Source organism: Anabrus simplex, chromosome 1 (assembly GCF_040414725.1).
Source record: "Anabrus simplex isolate iqAnaSimp1 chromosome 1, ASM4041472v1, whole genome shotgun sequence".
In the NCBI taxonomy this organism is placed as follows: Eukaryota; Metazoa; Arthropoda; class Insecta; order Orthoptera; family Tettigoniidae; genus Anabrus; species Anabrus simplex.
This window is the reverse complement of record NC_090265.1, coordinates 493350190-493377388: the sequence shown is the minus strand read 5'-3', so window position 1 is coordinate 493377388 and position 27199 is coordinate 493350190. Positions and strand designations below refer to the sequence as shown.

General features: G+C 39.0%; 1 protein-coding gene across 1 annotated transcript in view; it reads right to left on the bottom strand.

Moving 5' to 3' along the window:
• The window catches only part of LOC136857005 (kanadaptin), a 152772-nt gene that overhangs the window by 33677 nt on the left and 91896 nt on the right, over positions 1 to 27199 (bottom strand). Inside the window, exon 6 of the mRNA XM_067135339.2 lies at positions 22702 to 22884. Coding sequence (XP_066991440.2) covers positions 22702 to 22884 — 183 coding nt within the window. The remainder of the gene's footprint in view (positions 1 to 22701; positions 22885 to 27199) is intronic.

Genomic DNA, 27199 nt, shown 5'->3' with positions numbered 1-27199 from the left:
AAGAGTGAGGTATATAGAGACACAGAAATAATTGAAGAATGTAGCGGTACGGAAAGCAAAACTCAAAACACTTTCAACACTATGCCCGTACGCGATACGGGCGCACTGCTTTCCTCGTTGTAGACGGCGCATGTATATGATAGGGGCGTGATTTTCTTGTGTATTTATATGTAGCTGCATGTATCCCATATGATTCCCATTCCCTGCTTGGGGATAGAAGTTTATCTAGTATCCACTAGAATGCAGCAGTTATCGGGCAGTTCAGACTGAAACGATGAAAAGGGTAGTTTCTCCTTGCCATTACCTCTACAAAGCACTCGATGCGCCAACTCTATCGCACTGTCAACTGTGTTACTGTCCAAACATATCCTTATGCCGATTCAATGATAGTGACAGCGAATGGTTTCATTCTATATAAAGATATATCAAAATCAAAGATGCCTCTTCATAATAATAATAATAATAATAATAATAATAATAATGTTATTTGCTTTACATCCCACTAACTACTTTTATGGTCTTCAGAGATGTCGAGGTGCTGGAATTTAGTCCCGCAGGAGTTCTTTTACGTGCCAGTAAATCTACCGACATGAGGCTGTCGTATTTGAGCACCTTCAAATACAACCGGACTGAGCCAGGATCGAACCTGCCAAGTTGGGGTTAGAAGGAGATGCCTCTTTTGGATTATATGAAAGCAATCAGTTTGAGGTTAGCAGCTAAAGGAGGGGACATCTCTATGCTGAAGCCCGCTCCCTCTCTGAGAGTTGACAGGACTTTTGCTCACATTTTCCAGGAAAGTTTCCTCCAACAAATAACAAGGTGTGTTCAGCCAGAGGTAAGAAGGAAAGTAGTAAGCACGTAAGAAAAGAAAGTAGCTGGAGGTGCAAGGAGTTTAAGGTTGGATTGTGTATAGCCCAATGTTTTCAGGACTACCATACCGAAACAAACTATTCCTAAATGGGTAGATATTGTATTTCAATTATAAGTGTGTTCATTTGTGGCTTAATAGCCACACTAAATGTTTCATTTTTATTGTTTGAGCAAGCTTATTGGCGTAACTTGAATGTAAAAGATTTTTCTCTACAATTTTCTTTGTGTTTTTCATAAGCCTAGTATATTTAAATTACTTTAAATATGCATTTGCTGATTAATATCTTCATTTTGGATGACTGACACCTTTATCTGATACAAAATATGTTTCAAAAATATGGTAGAAGTGAAATTGTTGTCATAATTCATATTATTGTGTGTCACTGAAGGTACAGTAGATGATGAGTATGAATTCAAGGTCAAAAGAAGGTTGTTGGCAGCCCCTTGTAAGTTGTCAGCCAGTGGGTCTACAAGGTCATGCTGAAATGTAAATATTTTATTTAATGAAAGTAAGTAGGAATGCAGGTAACAACCTATGGCACTACAAACGTGAGGCACAAATCAAATCCAGATGTGAAGCGTGTTCTAAATGGGCACATGTTGTCAAAAGTCATGAGTTGGTGTTAGAATTGATTTGCTTGTATTATGGAGTAGGAAAAGGAGTGAGATTGTACTGAGGAATAGAACAGTGCATAAAAGAAATATGTTGGTTCTTGATAAAGTGATCACTGAAACTTAAGGTAGTAACATTAACACAAACATACAAAAATCTAATGAGAATAATGATCAGTTGGAAAATACGTTCTCTAAAAAAGTGTACTGAATTATAGTGGAAGAAGAAGAAGAAGAAGAAGAAGAAGAAGAAGAAGAAGAAGAAGAAGAAGAAGAAGAAGAAGAAGAAGAAGAAGAAGAAGAAGAAGAATGGGAAAAATCAATGCAGTACAACAGGTGGGGGTAATAATTATTTGATGAAACTGTTGTTAGAACAGATGAAGGAATTGAAGGAGGAAATTGGTAATCAAAGGAGGAAATCAAGGAGGAATTCAAGAAAGTAGGGGAAGAGTTAAGGAAAAAACTTGATGAGAGTGGTAAAATGTTCAATGGCAATTCATAACTGGGGTAGTACTATTAAAAAAAGCAAATGATAAATAAGGGAAGGAATTGATAATCAGAGAGATGTGGGGAGTGGGGTAGTAAATAAATTAGGGAAGATTTGTTGGAGGACCTAGTGTTGATGACGATAACACTGTGGCGATTGATGCTCATAAGGAAGTTTTAGAAACTGAAAGAGGAGCTTTTCCGTGAAGGTGGTCTAGATTGTTTGGTGAATGACAAAAATATCTGAAGTTGCAGATGTTAGTGTAAGTGAGGAGATTAATGTTAGTGATGCAAATTATCATTATCATCATTATTAGTCGCAGAATGCAGGGATGGCAAACAAGATGGGAAGATGATTCCAGAGGGAAATGGACAAAAAGACTGATACCTTCTCTGGGCGTATGGGTTGGCCGAAATCATGGTGAAGTGAACTACTATCTCACACAGTTCTTGACAGGTCATGGATACTTCCAAAAATTTCTTCATAGACTAGGGCTAGCAACAAATCCGGTGTGCATATATGAGGACGGTTTGAAAAGTTCTCGGAATCACCGCTAGATGTCAGTGCTAGAGCAACAAGGTTCCCACGCAATAATCACACATCCTTTGTGAGTGAACACGAGGCGCATCAGTGCTCTAGCTGCAGGAGTGTGGTGACGACTCTTTGTTGTTGTTCCCGCGTAGTGATTTGTGACAATGGAAAAACTGAGATTCGAGCAGTGATTAAATACTTTGTAAAGAAAGGTATGAAAGCAAAGGAAATTCATGCCGACTTTCAGAAGACACTGAGGGACTCTGCTCCTTCATTTTCAACTGTTGCCATGTGGACCAGCGAGTTTAAATTTGGTCGGGAGAGCTTGGATGATGATCCGCGTAGTGGACGGCCAAAAAGTGTTACGACCCCAGAATTTATCACAAAAGTGCATAAAATGGTCATGGAGGATTGTCGACTGAAAGTGTGGGAGAATGCTGAAGCTGTAGGGATGTCTTCTGAACGGGTATATTATATTTTAACCAAAGAATTGGGTATGAAAAAATTATCCGCAAGATGGGTGCCGCGGCTCTTGACATTAGACAATAAACGCACCAGATTGGAAATGTCCGAACAAAGTCTGGCCCGTTTTCAGTGCAACCAACAAGATTTTTTGTACCGGTTTGTGACTACAGATGAAACTTGGGTCCACTACTATACCCCAGAGACAAAACAGCAGTCAAAGCAGTGGAAACATGCTGATTCACCACCACCACCAAAGAAAGCAAAGGCAGTGCGTTCGGCCGGAAAGGTCATGGCTTCAGTTTTCTGGGATGCAAAAGGCATTCTGCTGATAGATTATCTTCCTACTGGCCAAACAATTACGGGGCAATACTATGCAAACCTCCTAGACCAACTACAGGAAAAGATATGCGAAACAAGGCCTGGTTTGGCAAGGAAAAATGTCATCTTTCATCAGGACAACGGTCCGCCGCACACAAGTGTTATTGCCATGGCAAAACTTCATGCACTGGGGTATGAATTGTTGCCACATCCACCTTATTCACCTGATTTGGTACCATCAGACTTTCATCTATTCCCCAAGCTGAAAATTTTCCTCGGTGGACGGAGATTTTCTACAAGGGAAGAACTGACAGCCGAATTGGAGAGGTATTTTGCAGGCCTGGAGGAATCTCATTTTCGAGATGGGATCAAGGCATTGGAACATCGCAGGACCAAATGCATTAGTCTACAGGGAGACTTGTTGAAAAATAAAAGCAGTTCCACCGAGGTAAGATACTTTATTCTAGTACATTCCGAGAACTTTTCAAACCACCTACGTACTGCGGTGATATCGATGACGTATTACATACTTTCTTTGTGTGTGTTCATTGGCTGCCACAAAGAAGATACTTAGAACTTATGCAGGGAGAATTGACGCCAGAAGGGATTGTGTGAGTAATGCTACGAAGTCAAGAGTCTTGGGACCAGGTGGCAGTCTACGTAGAAAATATTCTGCATCAGAAGAAAGACCTGGATGATTACGACAGACAGTAAAGCAGAAGAGGGAAGATGAAGCACGAGATGCATTAAGCATGACATCCGTCCTGAAGTAATGCGAGAGCGGTGTCCGGGGCGGAGATAAACGTTGTGGGAAAAGGGAGTGTGGTTTTTAGTGGGTAAGAATCTCCACACACTTGTTGAGTGCGGACCCTCACAAGCGTCTTATGAAAGATTTTCCACACTCCCTCGCAAAAAAAAAAAAATTATTATTATTATTATTATTATTTATTGAATAGGTGGAATTTAATAAAATTATAAGAATTTGTATCAAAAGTAGATCTTCAATACGGTAAAAAAATGAAATTTACAATCTGCAACGATTAATGTTAGGTTGGTGATGTTGAGATCAATGAAACTTCTGTTAAGAGGTTTGAGAGTAATAGTATTACAGTAAAACCTCGTTAATTCAAAGTCATTGGGACTCAAAAATCGGACTTCAAATTACGTAATTTCGAATTAACCGCCAATTCGCAATTCAGAAGTACTAACCCTTGCCGTGTTACAAAATATTCTAAGGCCCGTTACTGCATGCAGTTAACCTTGATTCACAGTTTATAACTTTCAAAAGCCATGAAAAAAGAACTATTTCCAAAATGTATCCAAGAAGGTGCATTTAACAGTATTCAAATAATGCACTCGGATATCTCACTGGCAAACATAACCTCACGCAACGAAGGAAAAAAAAAAAAAGCACGATTCAAAGACGAGGAAAAATCTATGCTGGCTCCCATGTGCAAGTACTTTATTAATTGGATTACTATACTGTATGCATTTTAGATGCCTTGTATTTACACAAAAAGTACCCGATGCTCTTAAAATAGAACTTTCCTATGTCTCTATCTGTGTACGATTTCCCGCCATGGCACTTCTCTCGTACTTCAGAAATGTAAACACTTGCCGTGTCACAAAGTATTCTAAAACCCATTAATACATGCAATCACCTCGATTCACAGTTTAAACCTTTCAAATGCCATGGAAAAAAACAATTTCCGAAATGTATCCAACCAGGTGCATTTACAATGTTCAAATAATGCACTTGGATAAATCACTGACAAACATAACCTCACGCAACGAAAGAAAAAAGAAAATCGCACAATTCAAAGACGAGGATAAATTATGCTGGTTCCCCTGTGCAAATGCATTATTTTTTGGATTTCTGTACTGTTTGCATTTTTAGATGCTTTGTACTGGCATGGAAAGCACCCAAAGCCCTTAATACATTGTAGCTTATCGAACTTTCCTATGACAAGAGGATAAAGTATCTCGCGTCCATGTGCATTGCAACGCACTACTATGACCCCCATCCCTCACCCGTGTACGTTTTCCCGACTGGCAATTTATCCTGTAAAAACCATAAGACCGTTTGGGCTCGCATTAAAATGAAGCAATGCAGTTTCACCGGAAATGACAATATTGTTTGGTGCCTACGAATTTATTATATGAGCCACGTTTTTTCGTCAACTGTCGGCTTCGCCAGTGTTCGCGCATTCTATTTCCCCACACACTGCCTGTTGCGTGATATTACGGCGTTCTTTAAAATATTGTATACAAAAGAATTCCGATTTCAATCAACTTAACAATCATGAAGCACACTGTAGACCCACCGAAGTGAGTGTAAGTGCGGAAAGCTACCCCTCCACGTTCCGGAACACGCGTTCTATTATGACGCGGAGCGCATAAATTTCGAGTTGAAATTACTCTATAGCATACTATTGTTTTAAAATGTAAAGGCAGTTTCGAATTAAAAGTCTGAATTTCGGTAATGGGGCCGACATTGTACTTCGAATTACGAATTATCCATATTTCGAATTAAACAATTAAAATAACATGCAAAACTATATCTCATGTTTCCGGGAACGAGAGCTTCTTCGAATTAGGCGGGATTTTGAATTAACCGATTTCGAATTATCGAGGTTCTACTGTAATGGCATAAATGATGTGCGAGTGGGAGCTAACAAGATGGGTACTGAGATGGAGTAATTGTACGTGAATTTAGTAGAAATTTTGGGAATCTAAAGATGAAATGAAAGGTTTTTATCCTTTTCTTTTTCTACTTGCTTTATATCGCACCAACACAGATAGGTCTGTTGGGGATAGATGTAATAGGAAAGGGCTAGGAGTGGGAAGGAAGCAGCCGTGGTTTTAATCAAGGTACAGCCCCAGCACTTGTCTGGTGTGAAAATGGAAACCACGGAAAACCATCTTCAGGGCTGCCAACAGTGGGGTTCGAACCAACTATCTCCCAGATGCAAGCACACAGCTGCGTGCCACTAACGGCACGGACAACTCACCCAGTAATTATGATAGTGATTTCAGTGTTGATAATAGGGTGAGTGTAAGTGATGGAACATGTGCAAAGAGTTATGTGAATGAGCTTGAGGCAATTTATGATGGTATGTATCTTGTAATAAGAGTGAGTGGACCAAAATTGTCAAAAGTCACATTGTATACATGATGGGGTTGTAGGAAGGATTAGTAAATGAAATGAAGATTCAGGGTTTGAAGATTTTATGAGGAATAATTGTGTTGGAGGTTATGTTGGTGTGAGGGGAATGTTTAAGGAAAGTGAGAATGGCAAAATGCATGAGATGACGGGAAATCAATTGAACAGAGCGATTAATGTATATCTCATGCTAAAATTAGTGTGAATGATTTGAATGACGTGTTGAATAATACTGTTGTGAGATGTGAGATGCGTGCAATGTTCTGACTGTGAAACTTGCCTGTGTTTCAAATGACAGTCTGTGTAAGTCGTGTGTAAAAGCGTGGGAAGAGAATATTTATGTGAGGTTAGCAACAATCTTAGGTTTTTTCAACAGGCAAGGAAGGGCTACCCAAAGTTCTACATATTTCTTCAATAGTTAATAAAGATTTTTTTTTTAAAATAAGTTATATCACAGACCTTATATCATTAACAAGAGCATTGGCAAATGTGCTTATCACCTGTTGAACAATAAAGGTGAAATAATTGTAAAAAATTCAGGCAGAATTTTTAGAGCAAGATACCTTATCTCCCAATATAAAAGATGTAGGCTGTAATGTGAAGACTTTTATTGTTACAAAGATTTATACTTGTACTACAATCAATAAAATAATTATAAATTAATTTTTACAAATCAAGGGAAGGTGTCAGGAACTGAAGTAAAATTACCCATTTTACTCTTTCCGCTCAATATTTCATTCTAATTTACAAACTTGAAGCATACTTTTTATTTTCTAAACTGTCAAAACACACTTACATAAACAATGACATACTTACAGCCCCATACTGAGTACAAACTTCCACAGAGATAAAAACCCATGGAGCAAAAAAATGAAATGAATGAACACTTCTCTTCATCTCGATGTCCTATTAATCCAGTTTTAAGTCTGATAATCACATTACAGCCTTCAAAACACACGTCTTCGGGATTATCTTTGTTCCTGAATCAAATATCTCCCATTGTATGATCATCACTATTGATTTTTCAGCAACATCCACTTCACAGACAGTTAGCTCCCCGCCAATACGTCACTCATGTTTCTTTCTTGTATTGTTTGCGAAACGCAAAATCCAGGCTACCATTCTCAGAATCTTAGTGTAAGTCAAGAAATAATTCAAGTACCACTTCTTTTGGTGATTGGTGACAGCTATGCATATCATGTACAAGTTTTCTTTCTCTTGGTCAACTACGAATAGTTCTTCATTGGCATCCAAGTCAGACTTCGGCCAGTCATCTTTGGAAAGTTTCAGCCAAATCAGTCCTTCCCACCATTGAGATTCAAGTACTTTAATTGTGCTACAGCCTCTGGATTTCAGCCGACTTGTCCTAACAAGGAACATGTTTTTAGTCTTCAGTGCTGGAGAGGTCATGAATTTCATCGACTCTGTTTTTTATAAACGTTCCCCATTGCCCTTCTCTAGTAATCCAGTGCAGAGCTGTTGCAGAATCAGTCCAGTAAAATACTCTTATCTCTCCCATATGAAGTCCACCTTTTACAAGCTTAGCCAATCGTACTCCAATTAAACAGGACATTAGCTTCAGTCTTGGAATAGTTATTCTTCTTAAAGGTGCAATTCTAGATTTCATTTTATCATTTTCACACCTGAGAAATACTCCTGCTGCATATGAAATTGTGGATGTATCGCATAAGGTATGCAATGTACAAACATTTTTCTCCTCCTGTGATATCCATCTCGGAACTCTTACGTTCATTAGATGCGGCTCTGACTCTGTTCTTATGGTAGTTCAGCATCTGAGCTTAATTTTAATTTCCAACTTTCTTGTACAATCGGTTTTGAACAAAGTGTCCAGGGGCAGCTGAAACCTATGGAACAAACAATCTCTGTGCAGCGGACAGGACGTATCTTCTGGTCACTGCTCTCTGGGGTTGACTTATTCCAATGACATCACAAAATAACTTATTTTCAAATTTATCCCACAGCAGTCCAAGAACAGAACTTGAATATTGACTCCTGAAGACCATCCATCCTCTCAGTTCAAATTTTCCTTCGGCCATTATCTCTGTAGCTTGGTTTAAGAACCTCTCGAGTTCTTCTTCTGAATAAATTGAGGGAACACAGTTATCCACATAAAATGAATCCTTCATATTTTTGAGCCACGTGTTTCAATGGTGATTTATGTTGTTCGATGATACTGTATGACTGCTTCCAGGAGGAATGGACTACAGTTCACTCCCAAGACCACCATCCGATGTCTCACGATCTTGATCTCTTCTTTTCATGCCCTGAGGAAAGTGCCGTAACCTGTTCGGCGATAGAAAAAAAATAAGAAAATAAACATCTAACCCTGGACATAATGTAGACATTTTGCAACTACGAACATTTGACAAAACTTGTTCCGTTTTCAAGAAGAGCTGTCGAAACGCGCTCTGACTCCTTCCAATTGTTGTGGCCACTCTCTGCTTTATGATTTTTGAGGATTCTCTAAACAATACCAGCCAAATGTGATGCTAAGATGGTCCCTTATGCAGGTTCACCGCCAATTGCTTTTCCAGTAAGGTACAGTACTTGCTCTAATTATCACGACGGGACGTTAATGCCAAGATCCATAGGGACACTGTAGCCGTCCTTTCATAAGATACAGTTTCTTGAAAAACGCTTTATCAAGGATTTAGCATTGATGGGACTGACATTTCTGGACGGTTGATCCAGGAAATAGTTTCTTCGAGGAACAGATAATGCAGGATTTTTACAACGTGATTTAATTAGCATGCTCGCGGGACCACATAATCTGAACGAATAATCCGGGAAAACATAGTTTCCGGGAACGGATAATCGAGGTTCCTCTGTATAGGATTTCTTGCTTACAGGCTTTTATGTTTCTCTATAAAATACTACGTCTATTGTGCTGGCTCTGTTTGGCGCTATGTATGTTACTGTTTCCTTCCTATTAATTAAGGTGAAGCCTCCTTCCTGGAAGAGTTCCATTATTAATGTTGTTTCATCATTTTGTTTGTCCAGCCTGCAATTTAAGTACCCTGCTCTTATTACATTTTCACCACAGATATGGTGTTTGCTATGTGCTCTATTTCATCTTCTGTTTCTTTTGTTGGATTTATGTATAAGCCTAATACAGAGAGTCTGTCTGTCTTCATTATGGTCATGTTTTCTTCTGTATATTTTTACTAGGACTCTATTTGGCTAGAATTCTGGGTTTTCTTTGTCACTTAGGTAATTGAAGGCAATTCTGACTTTAAATGCTTTTGTTAGTCCACTTGTGTTTATTTATTCACATTTAACATCATTTTTTATTCCGTTCCCATGTAAGAATCACATGATTGTCTCCACTGCAGTACTAGGTTTCAATCTGCCTACGAATAGCCAGGCTGTCCTTTCATTGGCTTGTAATTCATCTTCAGTCAGGCTTGTTCCAATGAAGACTGTTTCCCTTTTTCTTCTTCTGATTATTTTTTGGGTTTCAGTTAATTCTTCTCTCCGGTACTCCTCATTCTGTTCATTTCCTACAATTCCCTTTAAGTTCTTTGGTTTCCTCTCTTTCTCTGGTGTTTTCATACTGCGATGTCACCTCTATTATGTCATCTTGGTTGCGTTCTTTTGTGATTTGTTTCTATTCGTTTTCTTTCTTGTAATCTGGTACTGATATTTCTGTTTTTCTCGTGTGGACTGTAGGTGACTTGTTTTTATGACTGTTATGTTTATCACGTGTTGTTTCATTTCCTGGCTCACTGAAGAATCTTAATAACGGTCTCCCACAAGGTTCTGTGCTGGCTCCCCTTTTGTTCTGTTTATATATAGCAGATATGCCAGAGACTACATCTAGGAAGTTTGGGTACGCAGATTACTGGGCCCTTGCTGTTAGCCACATAGACTTCGAAGTTATCGAGGATATTCTAACCAGAGACCTCTCTACTATGGAGCGATACTTTCGTGACTGGAGGTTACAGCCAAGCACAGCAAAGACAGTAGTTGCTTCGTTTCATCTCAACAATAAATAAGCGAACAGAGAACTGAAAGTTCACTTTGATGGCAGATTACTCTCACATACCAAGTATCAAAAATTTCTAGGAGTCATTCTAGATAGGACTCTAAGGTTCAAGGAACATCTTACCAGAACTGCTGCCAAGCTCAGAATCAGAAATAATATCCTGCAGAAACTGTGTGGCACTACGTGGGGGTCGATAACTTCTACATTTTGGACTTCTGCCCTTGTACTAGTTTATCCCATGGCTGAATACTGTGCACCAATCTGGACAAACAGCGCTCATGTTAAGCTTGTTGATACTTAGCTCGACCAAACCATGCCTTTAATATCAGGGACAATCAGACGTACTCCAACATACTGGCTGCCGTCATTAAGTCACATACCACCACCATCAATGAGAAGAGAACAAGGACTTACCAGGGTGTACAATAATATATGCAACAATTCTTCTCTTCCCGTACATCTTGACCTCCCTGTTATTAACAGGAAGATACTTCGCTCTCGCCACCCTCCATTGAATACTGCAAGGAAGCTTGCTGAAAGTAATTTCAACATGAATGACAGCTGGAAGCAATTATGGAAGACCTCTGCAACACCAGAACAGCAAACTATGCCATGCATCAGATCTAAGCCCAGGTTTTGAGCTCGCCAGAAAAATTTGGTGTACTCTAAACCGATCAGAACTAATTGTGGCAGTTGTGCAGAGTCCCTTTATAAATGGAAGAAAATTCCATCTTCCATGTGTAGTTGTAGTGCTGAAAGACAAACTGTTCAGCATATTATCCAAGAATGCCCTCTAACAGCCTTCTCAGGAGATTCAGCCGAGTTCCTGATGGCTACTCAAAACGGTGTTAATTATATAAGAGATAACAATCTGACATTGTGACTTAATGTGTTCAGACGTGTAAATAGTTTTAAAATACTTTTATTGTGGTGTGACTGTAAACCATACAATAATATATATATATATATATCCTGGCTTATTGTTTCTTTTATTTTTGTTGTGATCACATTTTCCATGCTACTTCTCATTTGGGCCATACTTTCTTCCAAAATTGTCTTTAGGAGTTCTGCTATCTTCGTCTCCATTTCTGTGGTTTTTAATACTTTTCCATACATAACTCGTTAGAAATAAAGGATAAGTAAATGATCGCAATTTTAATACTCAACACTGAAATTAAGTTAGAATGCGATACACCCCAAGATACGGCACAGCATATCACTGATTGCAAAGGTTGGTTTATATTTTCTCATATCTGGTTAAATTTTGGAGAGGCTATTCCCAAATAAACTTATAGCGGGAATGTTATCAATTCTCTACTGGCGATGGAGTATGTTTCCATGATACATATAGTACGGTTAAGTTAGGTGACCCTGTTTGAATAAGAAAACTGAGACATTTGCCACAAAATGCGATCAGTCCTCTTTGATACCGTATCGTTTTCTCGCTATGTACACTTGCGAGCCCGCTCCTCAACATTCGAGGGCGATGTCAGAGTCGATTAGCAATACACGTTGATTGCTGATCTCTAAAGGAAAATTCAAAATGAAAGAGGATAAGATATTTTCATAATAAATGCATAAATAACATGGCCGATAGCAGTTGTTAACTCGTTAGAAATAAAGGCTGAAGTAAATGATCACTTAATTTTTAATGTTATATACTGAAATTAAGTAAGACTGTGATACACCTCAAGATATGGCTGAGTACATCACTGATTCACGGGATAGGTTATATTTTTTCGCGATTAGTTAAATTTCGAAAAGGTTGCTCCCATGTAATTTTGTAGCGAGGAGGTTATCATTTGACTACATGCGCTTGAAATACATTTTCATACTATACAGTTAGGTTAGGTGATGCTGTTTGAAGAAGAAAACTGGAATGTCTGCTACAGAGGCCTCAGGATAATACTATAAATTTTTCAGATTGAAATTAAACATAAACTTTCACGTACACTAGTGTCTAAAAGTTAAGCATAAGTTACGAGTAAGCAGGGCAACAGGAAGCAGACCACAAATCACACGACATATGCAATTACCAATCGTATGTGTCCGCTCTGTGTAGGAAAGGAGTGTTCCCTGCTTTGATTAGCGGCATAACCACAAGGTAAACACAGCCAATGCCTGCGCCCCATATTCCATCAGTCGTGTTTGCCCTGTTATAGCGTGCGGAGTGTAGCCTGGTGGTGAACGTGACAACATAATGGTAATACCAGTATAATGGTCTGTTATTGGACAATAAATTTCTCCAGCTAAGTCGTTCTTGGTTGCCTGCGTTTCGTCCTTGTGTGCTAAGTTGGGCTCATCAATTGGTACTTAACACACCTACCAAGACGCAAGGCTAGTGCATACCACTGAGGCCACTGCATAGGCTACTTGAAGCCACCAGCAGTGCCAAAGCACTATGAGAGACTATCTCTCATTTCCAAAAATTGATGCCTGCCTGGCCATCACATGATATAGATGCTGATTCCCATAGGGAACATGAAATATTTATCCTGAATGAGTAAATTTATAATACCAATATAATGGTTCGTTATTGGACATTATAAATTTTTCCAGCTAACTCATTCTTGGTTGCCTGCGTTTCGCCTTCGTGTGCCAAGTTGGGCTCATCAGTTGGTACTTAGCACACCTACCAAGACGCAAGGCTAGTGCATACCGTGGAGGCCACTGTATAGGCTATGTGAAGCCACCAGCAGTGCCAATGCACTATGAGGGATCATCTCTCATTTCCAAAAATTGATGCCTGCCTGGTCATCAGACAAATATTTCATGTTCCCTATTGGAATCAACATCTATATCATCTGATGGCCAGGCAGGCATCAAGTTTTGGAAATGAGAGATAGTCACTCATACTGCATTGGCACTGCTGGTGGCTTCAAGTAGCCTATGCAGTGGCCTCAGTGGTATGCAATAGCCTTGCATCTTGGTAGGTGTGCTAAGGACCAACTGATGAGCCCAACTTAGCACACGAGACCAAAACGCAGGTAACCAAGAATGGGTTAGCTGGAAAAATTTATAATGTCCAATAACGGACCATTATATTGGTATTATAAATTTACTCATTCAGGACAAATATTTAATGTTCCCTATGGGAATCAACATCTATATCACAACATAATGGCACGACGGCGCCATTTTGACCCCGTTTTGAAGGGTAGAATACTCGGCCGCCTGGAAGCAGGCCAGACACAGACCAAAGTCGCAGTATCCTTGAATGTGCCACAAAGTGTCATTTCCAGGCTTTGGAGACAATTCCGAGACACAGGAGATGCTAGTCGTAGGCCAGAACCAGGTCACCCAAGGGTAACCACTCCACAGCAGGACCGATATCTGGCCTTAACCACCCAACAAAATCGGAGTGCACCTGCAAGATAAATGTCGACAGAGCTTGCAGCCGTCTCAGCGGTTGCCGTTTCCCGGCAAACTGTGTACTGGAGGCTCAGAACAGCAGGGCTGTTTGCCCGACGTCCAGCAGTGTGCGTCCTGATCACTCCAGCACAGAGACGGGCCCGTTTTCTGTGGAGCCGTCAACATCGAAACAGGACCATGAATGAATGGAGACATGTGCTCTTCACAGATGAATCCCACTTCAATTTGCAGAACGATTCCCATCGCACATTCATCTGGAGAGAACTGGATAGCCGATACAACCACAGGAACATCATGGACCGGGACCAGTATGGTGGTGGTGGCATCATGATGTGGGGCGGCATCATGTTGAATGGCTGTACGGACCTGCACATCTTCATGGGTGGTCTGAGGAACACTGTTAACGCTCGGAGATACAGGGATGAGGTACTGAGACCACATGTTCAACTCTTCAGAGGTATGGTTGGTCCAGACTTCCTCTTAATGGACGATAATACCCGACCGCACCTTGCTGCTCTCGTGGATGAATTTCTGGCTGGGGCGACATTCATCGCATGGACTGGCCAGCGAGGTCTGCGGATCTGAATCCTATAGAACATACCTGGGATGCATTGGGGAAGCGAATTTCACCCTGTCAGCCTCCACCAAGGACCCTCTAAGACCTTTGCATTCCCCTTTCGGAGGAATGGGATCGACTGCCACAAGAGCTCTTGGACCATCTGACAGAGAGCATGCCACATCACTGCGAAGCATGTGTGGCTGTTAGGGGTAACCATACACGCTATTAACAGCATATTTTGTTGTGAAAGACATTGCCAAGTTTCGTTAGTTGTTGTCAAATGTGTGTCTTAGCTATCAGAACCTTTCTGACACTGTTTTTTTTTTTTTTTTTGGACAAGTTGTGTGACATATGGTGTGTGATTCAGCTTCCGTTTGTTCAGCAATCTGTCTGACATTCCTATCAGGCAGTATGGCCTCGTTTAGTAATCATGCTTAACTTTTGGACACTAGTGTAGTATTGGATTTTGAAAAAAAAAAAAAAAAACTAGCACGCCGCAGTGCGGATATCAACCACGAAAATGCAAGTTTTGAACAAACTGATTGTCATTTCATACCAATTTTAATGTGTACAGGGTTTTCCGAACTTTTATGAAAAATTGGATATAACGGACTTCTACTGCACTTACCGTATTTCACGGCATAATCGTCGCACTTTTTATACCAAAATTTTCGAAAAAATTGTAGGGTGCGACCATTATACGATGAATATTTAATACCAGTATTTGTATTACTCAAAAAATGTATTTATAACTAAATTGTATTTGATACAAATTTAAGATGCACGTAATACTCGCGTTTATACATCAAAATAATTAAAATAGTCTAAAACAAAATTCATAATTTTTCGCAACAATTCGGCGAACGTTTTTCCAACCTGAAGATAAAAATGAACGTATTAAGTTAATTTGTCATTAATTTGAGTATTAAAGTTAAAATATTACACTTGCAAAAAATTATCGCTTTGTTGTGAAATGCGGACTTACCGGTACGCAATTTATTCCAAATCTTCGGTGTCGCTATCGCAGGTTTCGCTATCTGATGCGCCGTCCTCGCCTCTGTTAATACCAGTATCAGATTCTTCGTCTCCCTGCCACACTGCGTCATCTTCAGAACCGTCTAGTGCATTCGAAATCCCAGACTTTTTGAAGCTCTTGGAGACTAGTTCAGGTGGTATAAGATCCCAACTCTTCTTCACCCACGATCATAACAAGTCCAAGGGTGGACGCCTGATATTTCCAGCGGGCGTCAATTGCTGATCGCCGCTCATCATTCACTCGTTGTAAAATCGACGTAAGTGGTTTTTAAAGGGTTTATTAACACATACGTCTAGTGGCTGCAAAGCAGATGTTAGGCCACCAGGAATGACTATCTGTCGTGTCTTATTTGTAGTGAGAATTTGCTTCACTTCGTTCACGAGGTGACCTCGGAAACTATCTAAAACAAGCAGAGCTGGTTGTTTTAGTAGTGCACCAGGTCTTCTATTCCACACAGTTTTAACCCAGTCCAGCACGAGTTCTACGTCCATCCAACCCTTTGGTTGCACTCGTACATGAATTCCACGGGGAAACTGTATATTCTTAGGCATCGTTTTCCTCTTGAAAATGATGTAAGGCGGCAACTTTCTCCCGTCAGCTGTAATGGCTAGCATTGCCGTGCATCGCAACTTCTCACTACCGCTGGTTTTCATTAATACACTCCGTGATCCTTTTAGCGCAATAGTGCTGTTGCGAGGCATATCAAAAAAGATTGGAGTCCGATCGGCATTACCGATTTGAGAAAGCAAGTACGAAGTTTCCTTGCGCAAACGTATGACAAATTGGTGAAAATTTACAATCTTGTCCGTGTAATCAGCAGGCAACTTTTGGCTTAGTGTTGTTCTCCTTTGGACTGACAGATTGTGTCGTCGCATGAACCCCTTAATCCACCCACGAGTCGCCTTAAACTGAGTTACCGGTATGTTGTGTTTGCGCGCTACCCCCTGTCCCTTAATTTGTAACATTTCATATGATACACTGCAGCCATTGTTACGTATTTCACTGACGTACCTAAACACTTCTTCGTCAATTATAGGAAACTTCCCTGTTTTAGGACCTCTAAACGCGCGTCTAGAAGGGTTTGTGCTTTTTAGCTTGTTTTTTTTACTTTCCGCCAGTCACGCACCAACTTTTCACTCACAGAAAATTTTCTTTCTGCAGCTCTGTTCCCGTGCTGTTCAGTGAAGGCAATTACGCTTAGCTTGAAGCCCGCAGAATAGTTTCTTTATTTACCCATAATCGCTTATAAATGCTTCACACGTTAATGTTTTGCGATATAAATGACTTTCCGTAATTGTTCACTATTAAAACAAATTATTTCTGCAAACACCCAAACCACAAATTAAAAACTTAAATTCTCACGTACACATGTCTACAAATAAATGCATCTGTGATCTGTCCATTCCAGAGCAGCCAATACTGTTAGGCAGCAAGGAAGCATGCAACAATTTATCAGTTTAGCTCGTTGTTTGCGACACACTACTGCGCTTGCGCAAAGCTCGCAAACCGGAGCTCTAGCTAGCGCGGTGTAAATCTACTGTATAGTTGACTGTATTCCGAGACGTCAGTAACAAACATTCATTTTTTTCAATTTCTTTTAAACATACGGTAATTGGGTTAATATTTCTTCCCAGTTATTGATGATTTTACATTACATTACTGACGAGTTTATAAAATAAAACTTTAATAGCATTGGATAATAATTATCTTGACTGCTTGGATAAAAGTTTTCATCCCATGCCCGGACACTTATGACGTAGTAGTAAGATAAGAGTCTAGCGATGACAACTGAGACATCGTAAATAATTCGGCTGAATAATTCCGTGGAAATCTGCGTTATCGTCTTGGATTTCACTTCGTGTGCAATAACACAGGAGCCGGCCCCATGGTGTAGGGGTAGCGTGCTTGCCTCTTACACGGAGGCCTCGGGTTCAATTCACGGCCGGGTCAGGGAATTTTACCTGTATCTGAGGGCTGGTCCGAGGTCCATTCAACCTACCTAGCCGGTATTTCCTGGCGACGTTGCCGATAAGCGATAGCTTACAGCCTTACGTATTTCAAATGGGAACTCATAATATGTAGGTGGTGAATAAATAGTACACTGTCTCGCAACCACGTTGTCAAACTGCCGATAGTCTACCGGTAAGCCATGCGTCGTACATATACCGGTATTATTTATTTATACTTTGTGCAACATGTCGCAAACGTGACTGTGTTGCCAAATTGCCCATAAACCATACACGTATTTAAATTGCGCATTCATGTGCAACTTACGTTGCAGTTCCATTTACCTTTTAATCAGATTAGTGAACAAAATTTGGACGTGCGACGATTATGTAATTAAAGGTTTAAAGTCCGATTTTTGTATTGAAAATAAAGGATGCGACGATTACGCGGTGGCGACGATTATGCCGTGAAATACGGTATTTGTACTTAGGATTGCAAAATTTCAATGTTCAGATCTATTTTAACAGTAGACACTGTTTCTTTACATTTGTTTTCCTTATATATGACTTTCTTTACCATATCTCATCAAATATAAATAATAATAAATATATTAGGCATTCGTAACAAGCGAATGTCTTTTCTCAACAGTGAGTCACTAAGTGTTTTCCTGAGTTGTGAATTCTGAAAGGAATCTTATTGCTGCATATTCGTAAATTGTACATTTCAACCATGAAAACTCCCCTTTGAAGAATATTAAGCTCTTGTGAGTGTACTTGTTTGTTTGCTTTAGTAAATCTATAGTACTTTTGATCATGATAATGAAGGTAATTTTGGATAATAGATGTCATGTTACACCACTAGTACTGATCTTCTTACTCCCATTCTCAAATTGGTATTTATAATGAGTTGTTGTAATAATTTGTACACTGGTCACAAGTGTAAAGTATAAACGAATGAGGTACACTCATTTAAATACAGTTTATGTGTGCTTTGTAAGCAGTACCTTAGAACTACAGTTCATCACAAGAAACAGGATTAGTTACAATATTTTGATCACAGATTCGTAATTCTTTAATAAATAATTACACCCAGTAATATGCACAATGGACATAGGTTTATTGTTATTGAGAAAAGCCTTTTCATTAATAGTCATCTACTGCCACATTTTAATAGTTAACAGCAGCATAATTTAAGTTTGAGGTTCACTGCTCTTGAGAATCGAGCATGATTCGTCATTCCTTTTGTCATTCGTCATTCCTTTTTCACAATAATGCACACATGTTAATGCACCGTATTCACGATACGAATTCTTCTAGGTTCCCAGAAGATGGACATGTTGGTAAAATATTTCAGATAAATAACTTGAAAGTCATTGGTGAGGAAATTTTGAAAATGTACGGTAGCTAGTAAGAGTTATATAGCGAGACATAACCTCTAGTTCAATCATGATTTCCCAATTCAAAATGTATACGTCAGAAAAAAAGCCACATAATCACAATCAAAAACTTAAATTTAAATTCACATTAAACACATGCAAAAGAAAATTGAATCTTGAATGGAAATTAAACAACCGTAATTGCAAAGCAGTCTCAAGAGTCCATGCAAATGAACCTACTGCCTAATAGCCTACTGCACTCCCCTAAGCTCCCTCTCCTACAACAGCATTCTAATCGCCCATGACAAAAAAAAAGTTCACATCACTATCAATTCCTTGTATAGCCTCATCTAGCTCAGCATACACTGTTTCCACCTCTTTATTCACTTTAACCCTTTGGCACTCAACCTATATGCAGGGGTTTGCTCGAAGACACACAGACTAATTTCTGTCATTTTCCGAACCAAATTACAAAAAATCAACACGCAAACAGTTTAACACACATTAAAATAAAATAAATCACACTAATACAAGAAACTATGAGCATTTCAGAAATGAATATACCTAGGATGTATTGTTATTGGTAAAGCCCAAAAAAATTATTAAATTTTGAAAATAAATTTAAAAAATAATTTTTGGTTTTCAATGACTGAAAAATCAGACATTATTGTGTCTTCCTTCTTTACTCTTAGCTATGAAAGAAAGAACGTTTAATTCTGTATAATTTAATATCAGTATTATGTGTATGCTGCAATTCACTCATGAAGCATTGCAAAAAAGTTATTCAGTGTACATGTAACGGTCATCGATGTCAGGTCCTCGCGGTCCGATGTACGGTGAGCAGCTGTGACTGTGTCTTTTCCCACATAATGCGAATCACTTTCGGAAAAAGGTCATTATTACTGTCTAAATCATTTGAAAATTCAAGGATATCGGCCTCATTCGGCCTTGAATATGGCCTAGCCATTACGATAAAAAGATGACGCAAGCACGTGCAACAACGGAGTTATGGAAAGGAGAAAAATTATAGTTTGCGAAGTGCAGCGAACACACGATATATCAAAGAAACGAAATATACTCTAACCTAAACTCATATGAAGATCAAATTGCTGTATTCATAAACCAACCAAAAAAGATCCACGCAATAACAACTTCAAATAACCACAACATAAACATTCACGGTCAACAGATTTCTTTTATCGAAAATAAAAATATTTCAACGCTTTAAGGTACCTTCACGATTAACTGTTACGATTTAACAGCCACGCAAATGACCAAAATCCATAAATAGGACAGAGCCGATGTATCGGCGCTGTGAGCTTTCTCGCCATAAACTCTCGCGCTGATAGATCGGCGCGCTGAGTGCGAAAGGGTTAATGTTGTCATATATGTTTGTTATATTATGTCTCATGTCACAAAGGTCACAACTTAATTGCAAATAATAAATAAAGAATACTATTTGTTTTACTTTCCATTAAATGTTTCTGCAGGTGACAATGTACCAGAATTTTGATCCACAGGAGAAAGAGAAACTGAAGTACAGACTCATTGGAACAATATGTTCAATAAATTTGAGCTGAAGATGAGCAGAAGACCATAGAAATGACCTTCAAGAGGAAAGAATCAAACTCAAACCACTTTTTGGAAGGAACCAAATTAGGAATCAGTTTCTCACTTCAAGTACCTCGGTAGTACAATCTCAAAAGACAACACTGTCAAGCAGGAAATACTCAGCAGGACACAGAAAGCATCAAACTTTTACAATTAAGTCAGAAACCTACTTTGAAACTGCAAAATACCATGAAAACCATAAACAACCCTGTACCACACCCACTTTGTACCAATTTTCGCATATGATTTAGATTTAGAGGCATGTACTCTACTAAACAATGACTACAGCAAAATTCAGGCAATGGAAATAAGATTTATTAGAAGTATGAACCAAACTACTTGAAAGGATGAAATCAGGAATGAAATAAGTAGGAGGGTAGCTGGCACTGAGGCCTCTAGGTAGTACCAGTGTAAAAAAATAAGCATAGACTTCAATGGTATGAGCACATTATCAGAATAAAAAGCGAGAGACCTGCCAGAAAATGCTTCAACCTTACTGTCTAAGGAAAAGGACTGAGCAGAAGGCCAAGGAAGCACTGGATAGAAGCACTGAAATCAGATGTGGAGGAGAGAGGTCTCGGATGTAAAGATGTCCTGGAACAGACAATGTATGCAGACAGGACGAGATGGCAAGCACTAGTACACCACACCTGGGAAACTGGACTCAGAAAATAATAATGATGACGATGATTTCTTTTATCGTTTCAGTAAATCTACCGACACAAGACTGTCATATCTGAGCACCTTCAAATAACATTGGACTGAGCAGGGATCAAACCTGCCAACTTGAGCTCAGAAGGCCAGCACTATACCATCTGAGATACATAACAAGTAAATATGACTTTTAACGAATATGCAAAGTGAAGGAAATTAATATCGTATGGTCTGTGTCAAGCTATGTTCGGATCTACCTACATTCTTGAGTAGTTATTTTTCAAAAATGTCATCCTTAAATCATGGCATAGAACTCACTTAATAGATATCAGATTTCATGGACAGATTATATCTGTGTCCTTATTCACTGTGACGAATGAACACTACCTCTAGCCTTCAATCTGTGCCAATCACGTAGTATTCAAAATAAGTCACCACTGCTCTAGAGCATGGATGGTTTACTTAGCACAATGCATAAATATTTCTTTTCAAATATCATTTCCTTAAATAAAGTATCAAAATGAATAATAATGTACTGATTTTATGTACCACTAACTACTTTAATGGTTTTTGGAGACATCAAGGTGCTGGAATTTTGTCCCACAAAAGTTCTCATGTAAATCTGCCACCATGAGGTTGGTGTATTTGAGCACCTTGAAATAAGACCAGATTGAGCCAGAATCGAACCCCCACCTCCAACTTGGACTCAGAAGGCCAACGCTTCTATTGTCTGAGCCACTCAGCCCAGCAAAGCATCAAAATTAGGATGCACATTAACATTCTGCATATTGTACTAATCAACAACAACAACAACAACAACAACAACAACAACAACAACAACAACAATAACAACAATCGTATGGCATCAGCTACTGTCTGCAGACATTTGAATTTGATGCCATCTGGCTGTCTGCTCATCAATTTTAAAATTCCATTTTACTCTAGGCCTACTAGATGGCAGACAAAATAAGCAACAAGTTTCCAAGATGAGCATGACAAGAAAATATGATTCTGAGAAATCAATGGTTGAACAAAGCTTATGACTAGCACAATTTATCACATGTGGTTGTTAAATAAAGGAAAAATTTATTTTGCTATTTGTTTTACGTCGCACCGACACAGATAGGTTTGATTGCGACAAAGGAATAGGAAAGGCCTAGGAGTGGGAAGGAAGCGGCCGTGGCCCTAATTAACGTACAGCCCCAGCATTTACCTGGTGTGAAAATGGGAAACCACAGAAAACCACTTTCAGGGCTGCCAACAGTGGGGTTCGAACCCACTATCTCCCAGATGCAAGCTCACAGCTGCGCACTTCTAACCGCATGGCCAACTCGCCCGGTAATGTACGAAATAACAATGTCAGTTAATTGTTGTAATTGTTGTGTGATCATTTGTTATGTGTTGTCTAAACTGCATCTTTCCTGCTCTGTGTTTTGAAACATAAGGAAAAAATTCTAAATGCACGGACGTAGTATAGGTCTGTGATGAGGGTCATACAAAACAATTTGAGAAACTTAAAAAGGTCAGACTAGAGTGAAAATGCCCTAGCTGATAAGATACCTTTTAAAACATAGAGCTTATAATCATATAATTACAGAATCTTAATATGAGAAACAATACCATAATAACACACAATTACGTTCTGCAGATTCCTAGAACCGTACAGAAAGCAACAAAATAAATATTTTCTTTTACCTTCAGCTTAACTAGCAACTTTTTGTCTGGAACTTCTGATGATAAATTTGTCATGAAAGCATCCAATGCATCCACTTCATCACCTTCTGTTGCTGCAGTCGATGAATTAATTTTAGAAGAGATGTTTTGAAGTTGTGATTCTACTTCCTGCAGTTCTGACACAATATCACTGTGTTTCTTCAGCTGAAAATAACAAAAAAGTACTCCTGTTATGATATTCATTGATGGTTCATGAACATACTGGGGACTCTTATAAAAATGTCTCAAAATCATTTTTCACTATTCAGTACTTAAAGATATGATATCACATCTCTTTCTGTCAATTCTGATTTGACTGCATCAATTTATTACATATCAAACTTGGCACAATTACATACCGTATTTACGCGAATAATCCCTGCAATTTTTTTTTAAAAATTTGGGGCACGAAATTGGGGTGCGGGTTTTATTTGCGTCAAGTTTGGCAACACGCTCCTGGTTCACGTAGTTTTCAATGTTGGGTGTACAGTTATGCTTTGCGTAACCGCAGATGGAAGAAAACTGCCCCTATATGTCATATTTAAATGGAAAACAATTCAGACTTTTAACCCTTTCCCGCCCTTAGTGCCCAACTGTTCACTTTGCCTTCTGGTCCTTAGCGCCCGAAAGCGCCCGGCTTTATTATTTGCACACGTCTGTGATCTATGCGATGGTTTTGTATTTTTTCGGCAGTGAAGTGTTTATAAGGCATTCATGAACACGCAGTGCTATCTAAAAGGCTTAGGAAGTGAAAGAAGAGCGATAATCTGTCTTGAAGTTGTCTAGGCAACGGTCTTGAACTTCTGCAGGTGCGGGCCAGCTGTTTCGTTCGTAAACATGGCGGGATTGAGTACTGGGGATATTGAAAATGAGCTGAATATAGGCGAAAAAATGACACAGAATCGTTGAGTAGGGGTGGAGGAGAACTTTTAGTGAGTAACTAACATATCAATGAAGATAATTTTAGTGATAACAGTGATATAAGTAAAAATGGATATCGTGAAATTGGACCTGATGGTGATGCGGCGACAGTTCAAGTAACACAAACATTTCCTTTCGTTACTCCAAATGATGATGCTGAACCAGTCCATAACTTTAACAGAGTATTATGAGAATTTTTTTTACATATGTTAGGAGGTGACAAACTATTCAGTGACACAACCAAATGCGTATACAGTAGAAGTCCGATATAGCGAGTATGGCATATAACGAGAACCTCGTCATATCGACAATGTTGTGCTGTCCCTTCAAAATTCCTGTATTAAACTGTGTATTATCCTTTGGTTACAGCGGAAGCCCTATCAATGACGCATTCGCGATTTTTTCCGTTACCGATATTTATGCACCCCAGCGATTATGTCACAGGCAATCGATTATCTTCATTACCGTTTCCTCGCTATGACCACTAGCGAGTTCTCTCGTCGACATTTGAAGGCGATGTCAGAGTCTATTGTAATACCCATCGACTGCTATTCCGTGAAGAAAATTTGAAATGAAAAAGAACATATTTTCATAATAAATAAATAACGTGTCTGATAACAGTTCTTAACTCGTTAAAAATAAAGGCTGACTAAACGATCAATTAATTTTAATGCTAAATACTGCAATTAGGTAAAAATGGGATAATCTCGAGATATGGCAGAGTGCATAATTGATTTCACAGGTTAGCTTATATTTTCTCGCATCTAGTTATATTACAGCAAGGTTATTATCATGTAAATTTATAGCAGGAAGGTTATAATTTCTCTACTAGCGCTTGAAGTATGTTTTCATCATATGTATAGTATGGTTAAGTTAGGATAGGTGACGCAGTTTAAATAAGAAAACTGAAACATTCGCCACAAAATGCGATTGATCATCTTTGGTACGGCATAGTTTTCTCACTACGTGCATTTGCAAGCTCTCTCGTCGGCATTAGAAGGCAGTGTTGGAGTCAATTAGTAATGCCCAACGACTACTGTTCTCGAAAGAAAATTTGAAATGAAAGAGGATAACAAGTAGCCAATAGCAGCTGATAACTCGTTAAAAATAACAGCTGAAGTAAACGATCTCCTAATTTGAATGTTATATACTGAAATTAAGTAAGAATGTGATACATCTCAAGATATGGCAGAGTACATCACTGATTTCAGAGGATAGTTCATATTTTCTCGCGTCTAGTTAAATTTCGGAAAGGCTATTCACATGTAAATTTTTAGCGAGGATAACTAATTTCTCTACATGCGTTTCAAATATGTTTTCATGACATATATACGGTTAGGTTAGGTGAAGCCATTTGAAGAAGAAACCTCTGGACTGATACCGTATTTCTCCGAATGCAAGACGACGTTTTTTCCTCAAAATCTCTCGCGAAAAATCAAGTGTCATCTTGCATTCGCGGTCTAACAGTGATGAATATCACAGTGAAGACAGAATGACATTCTGTTAGCCTCTACAAAAACGTTTCTCAAATCTGCAGAGTGGCACCAAATATGCGAGCCTTAGAATTCTTAGAAAGGCCACGGCTACTCAAAAGCAGAGTTATAACGCGTCTACTGTACCTGACTGTTAGTAAAATTAAGTTTTATAGAGAGCAAGAATATTATCGTGACAGACAGTCGTAAAGATATGTGGAACAGGTATTGCCGGCAAATTTTCAACGAGTTCTCGTCGATATTATGATGCCAATTTTCAAGTTAATGGTTATTAAACACTAGGGTTTTTTTGCTTTACGTCGCACCAACTCGGATAGGTCTTATGGCGACGATGGGACAGGAAAGGCCTAGGAATGGGAAGGAAGTGGCCATGGCCTTAATTAAGGTACTGTAACAGTAATTATGGTACTTTGACGACATGAATTAGACTTAGGGCGTGTACCGTTCTGATTGAAGTGCTTATAGAGGAAGAGGGGTTTCTTGAAATGATTCTTAAGTTTTTTTTATTTTCAAGTCTGAATTTATTAACAGTGTTCAACATTATATCACCTCCATACAGCATATATGCAGGAAATGGTTCTTTCTTCATCCAGTCTGGTGATGTATTCGGAATCCTGCTGCTCTCCTCTTACTGCCATCAGTCTCCTCTTGACACCATGGAACCACGATTTCTCCCATGATGGAAATTCTAGAAGTTCTGAAATATCCATACGACGTCCAGAAGATCGGGATAACGTAGTAATGTGAGCATTGAGATTTGTTTGCACGGAGAATGACTTATGACTGTACACATTAGCACCTGGTATACGGAAACAGTTTCTCGAATAACAGATTTGAATGTTGAACACAAGAATCACTCGTAGTGTAACGTAACCAACTGTCAATAAAATTGACTAAAGAAAATGTGGTACTTGAAACAGTTAAATATTTGTTTAGGGTTACGTGAAATTTTAACTCAATCACTTGAAAAAGAAAATGTTTCACTTGTAAACAGATTTGGTTCATTAATTTGAAATTAAATGAAATAGGTTTCACTCTTCCACAGCCCGTGGTTTGATCAGACACACACACACAAAAAAAAAAACTGTCTATTGAAAACCCGAAGTTTAAACGAACAGTTCATTGAGGTAGGTAAGGGTTATTCTCCCCGAAGGCAGGTCCGAACCTCCGCAGAGGTGTTCCTGAGCCGGAGTTTACGTGCGGTAGGGTGGCCAGTTCCTTTCCGCTCCTCCATTCCCTTACCCCCCACCAACAGCGCGTGGCAACCCATCCAACTCCTGACCACGCCCAATGTTGCTTAACTTCAGAGATCTCACGGGATCCGGTGTTTCAACACGGCTATGGCCGTTGGCTCAGTTCATTGATAGTCATGAATAAACAGTTTAATTTCTTGGTAAATGTGCACCTTAAACACAGTCTAATGTCTACCATGAATGTAAAGTTTGAATACGTAATTCACTTCTTAATACAGTTCAATGTCTAACACGAGTGCACAGTTCAACTGCGTGTTTCACCTCTTGTCTACCACGAGTGCACAGTTCAATTGCGTGTTTCACCTCTTAACACAGTTCAATATCTACCATGAATGCACGGCCTAAATAAATATCAATAGTCAGTCATTACCACACAGCTCATTGTCTATAGCGAATGCACAGTCCAAATAAGCGTTTCACAGTCTATCATTAACTTACAGTTCAATGTCTGCACAAATTAAATGCGTAGTACGCGGATTGAAACTAATCACAGTCCAATGTCTACTCTGAATGCACAAGATATTCGAAAATTCCACGATTTTTATAAGTCCGATGACACAGTCATAGATTGAAATTAATTCATTAATTAATCACTTGTCACAGTCTGAAAAGTTCTGACAAAATTTGCAAAATATTTCAATTAGTTGGCAATGCGAATATCGTTCACAATTTATCACTGTTCAGATTGTTTCATCAATCATGAGTTATGAACATCTGTCCGAAACATCTGTCCGAATAAATCACCACTAAAGTTTAAATCAATCTTAACTGAGGCTAGATTCTATCACTCGTGAATCACGGGAAATTTTCAAG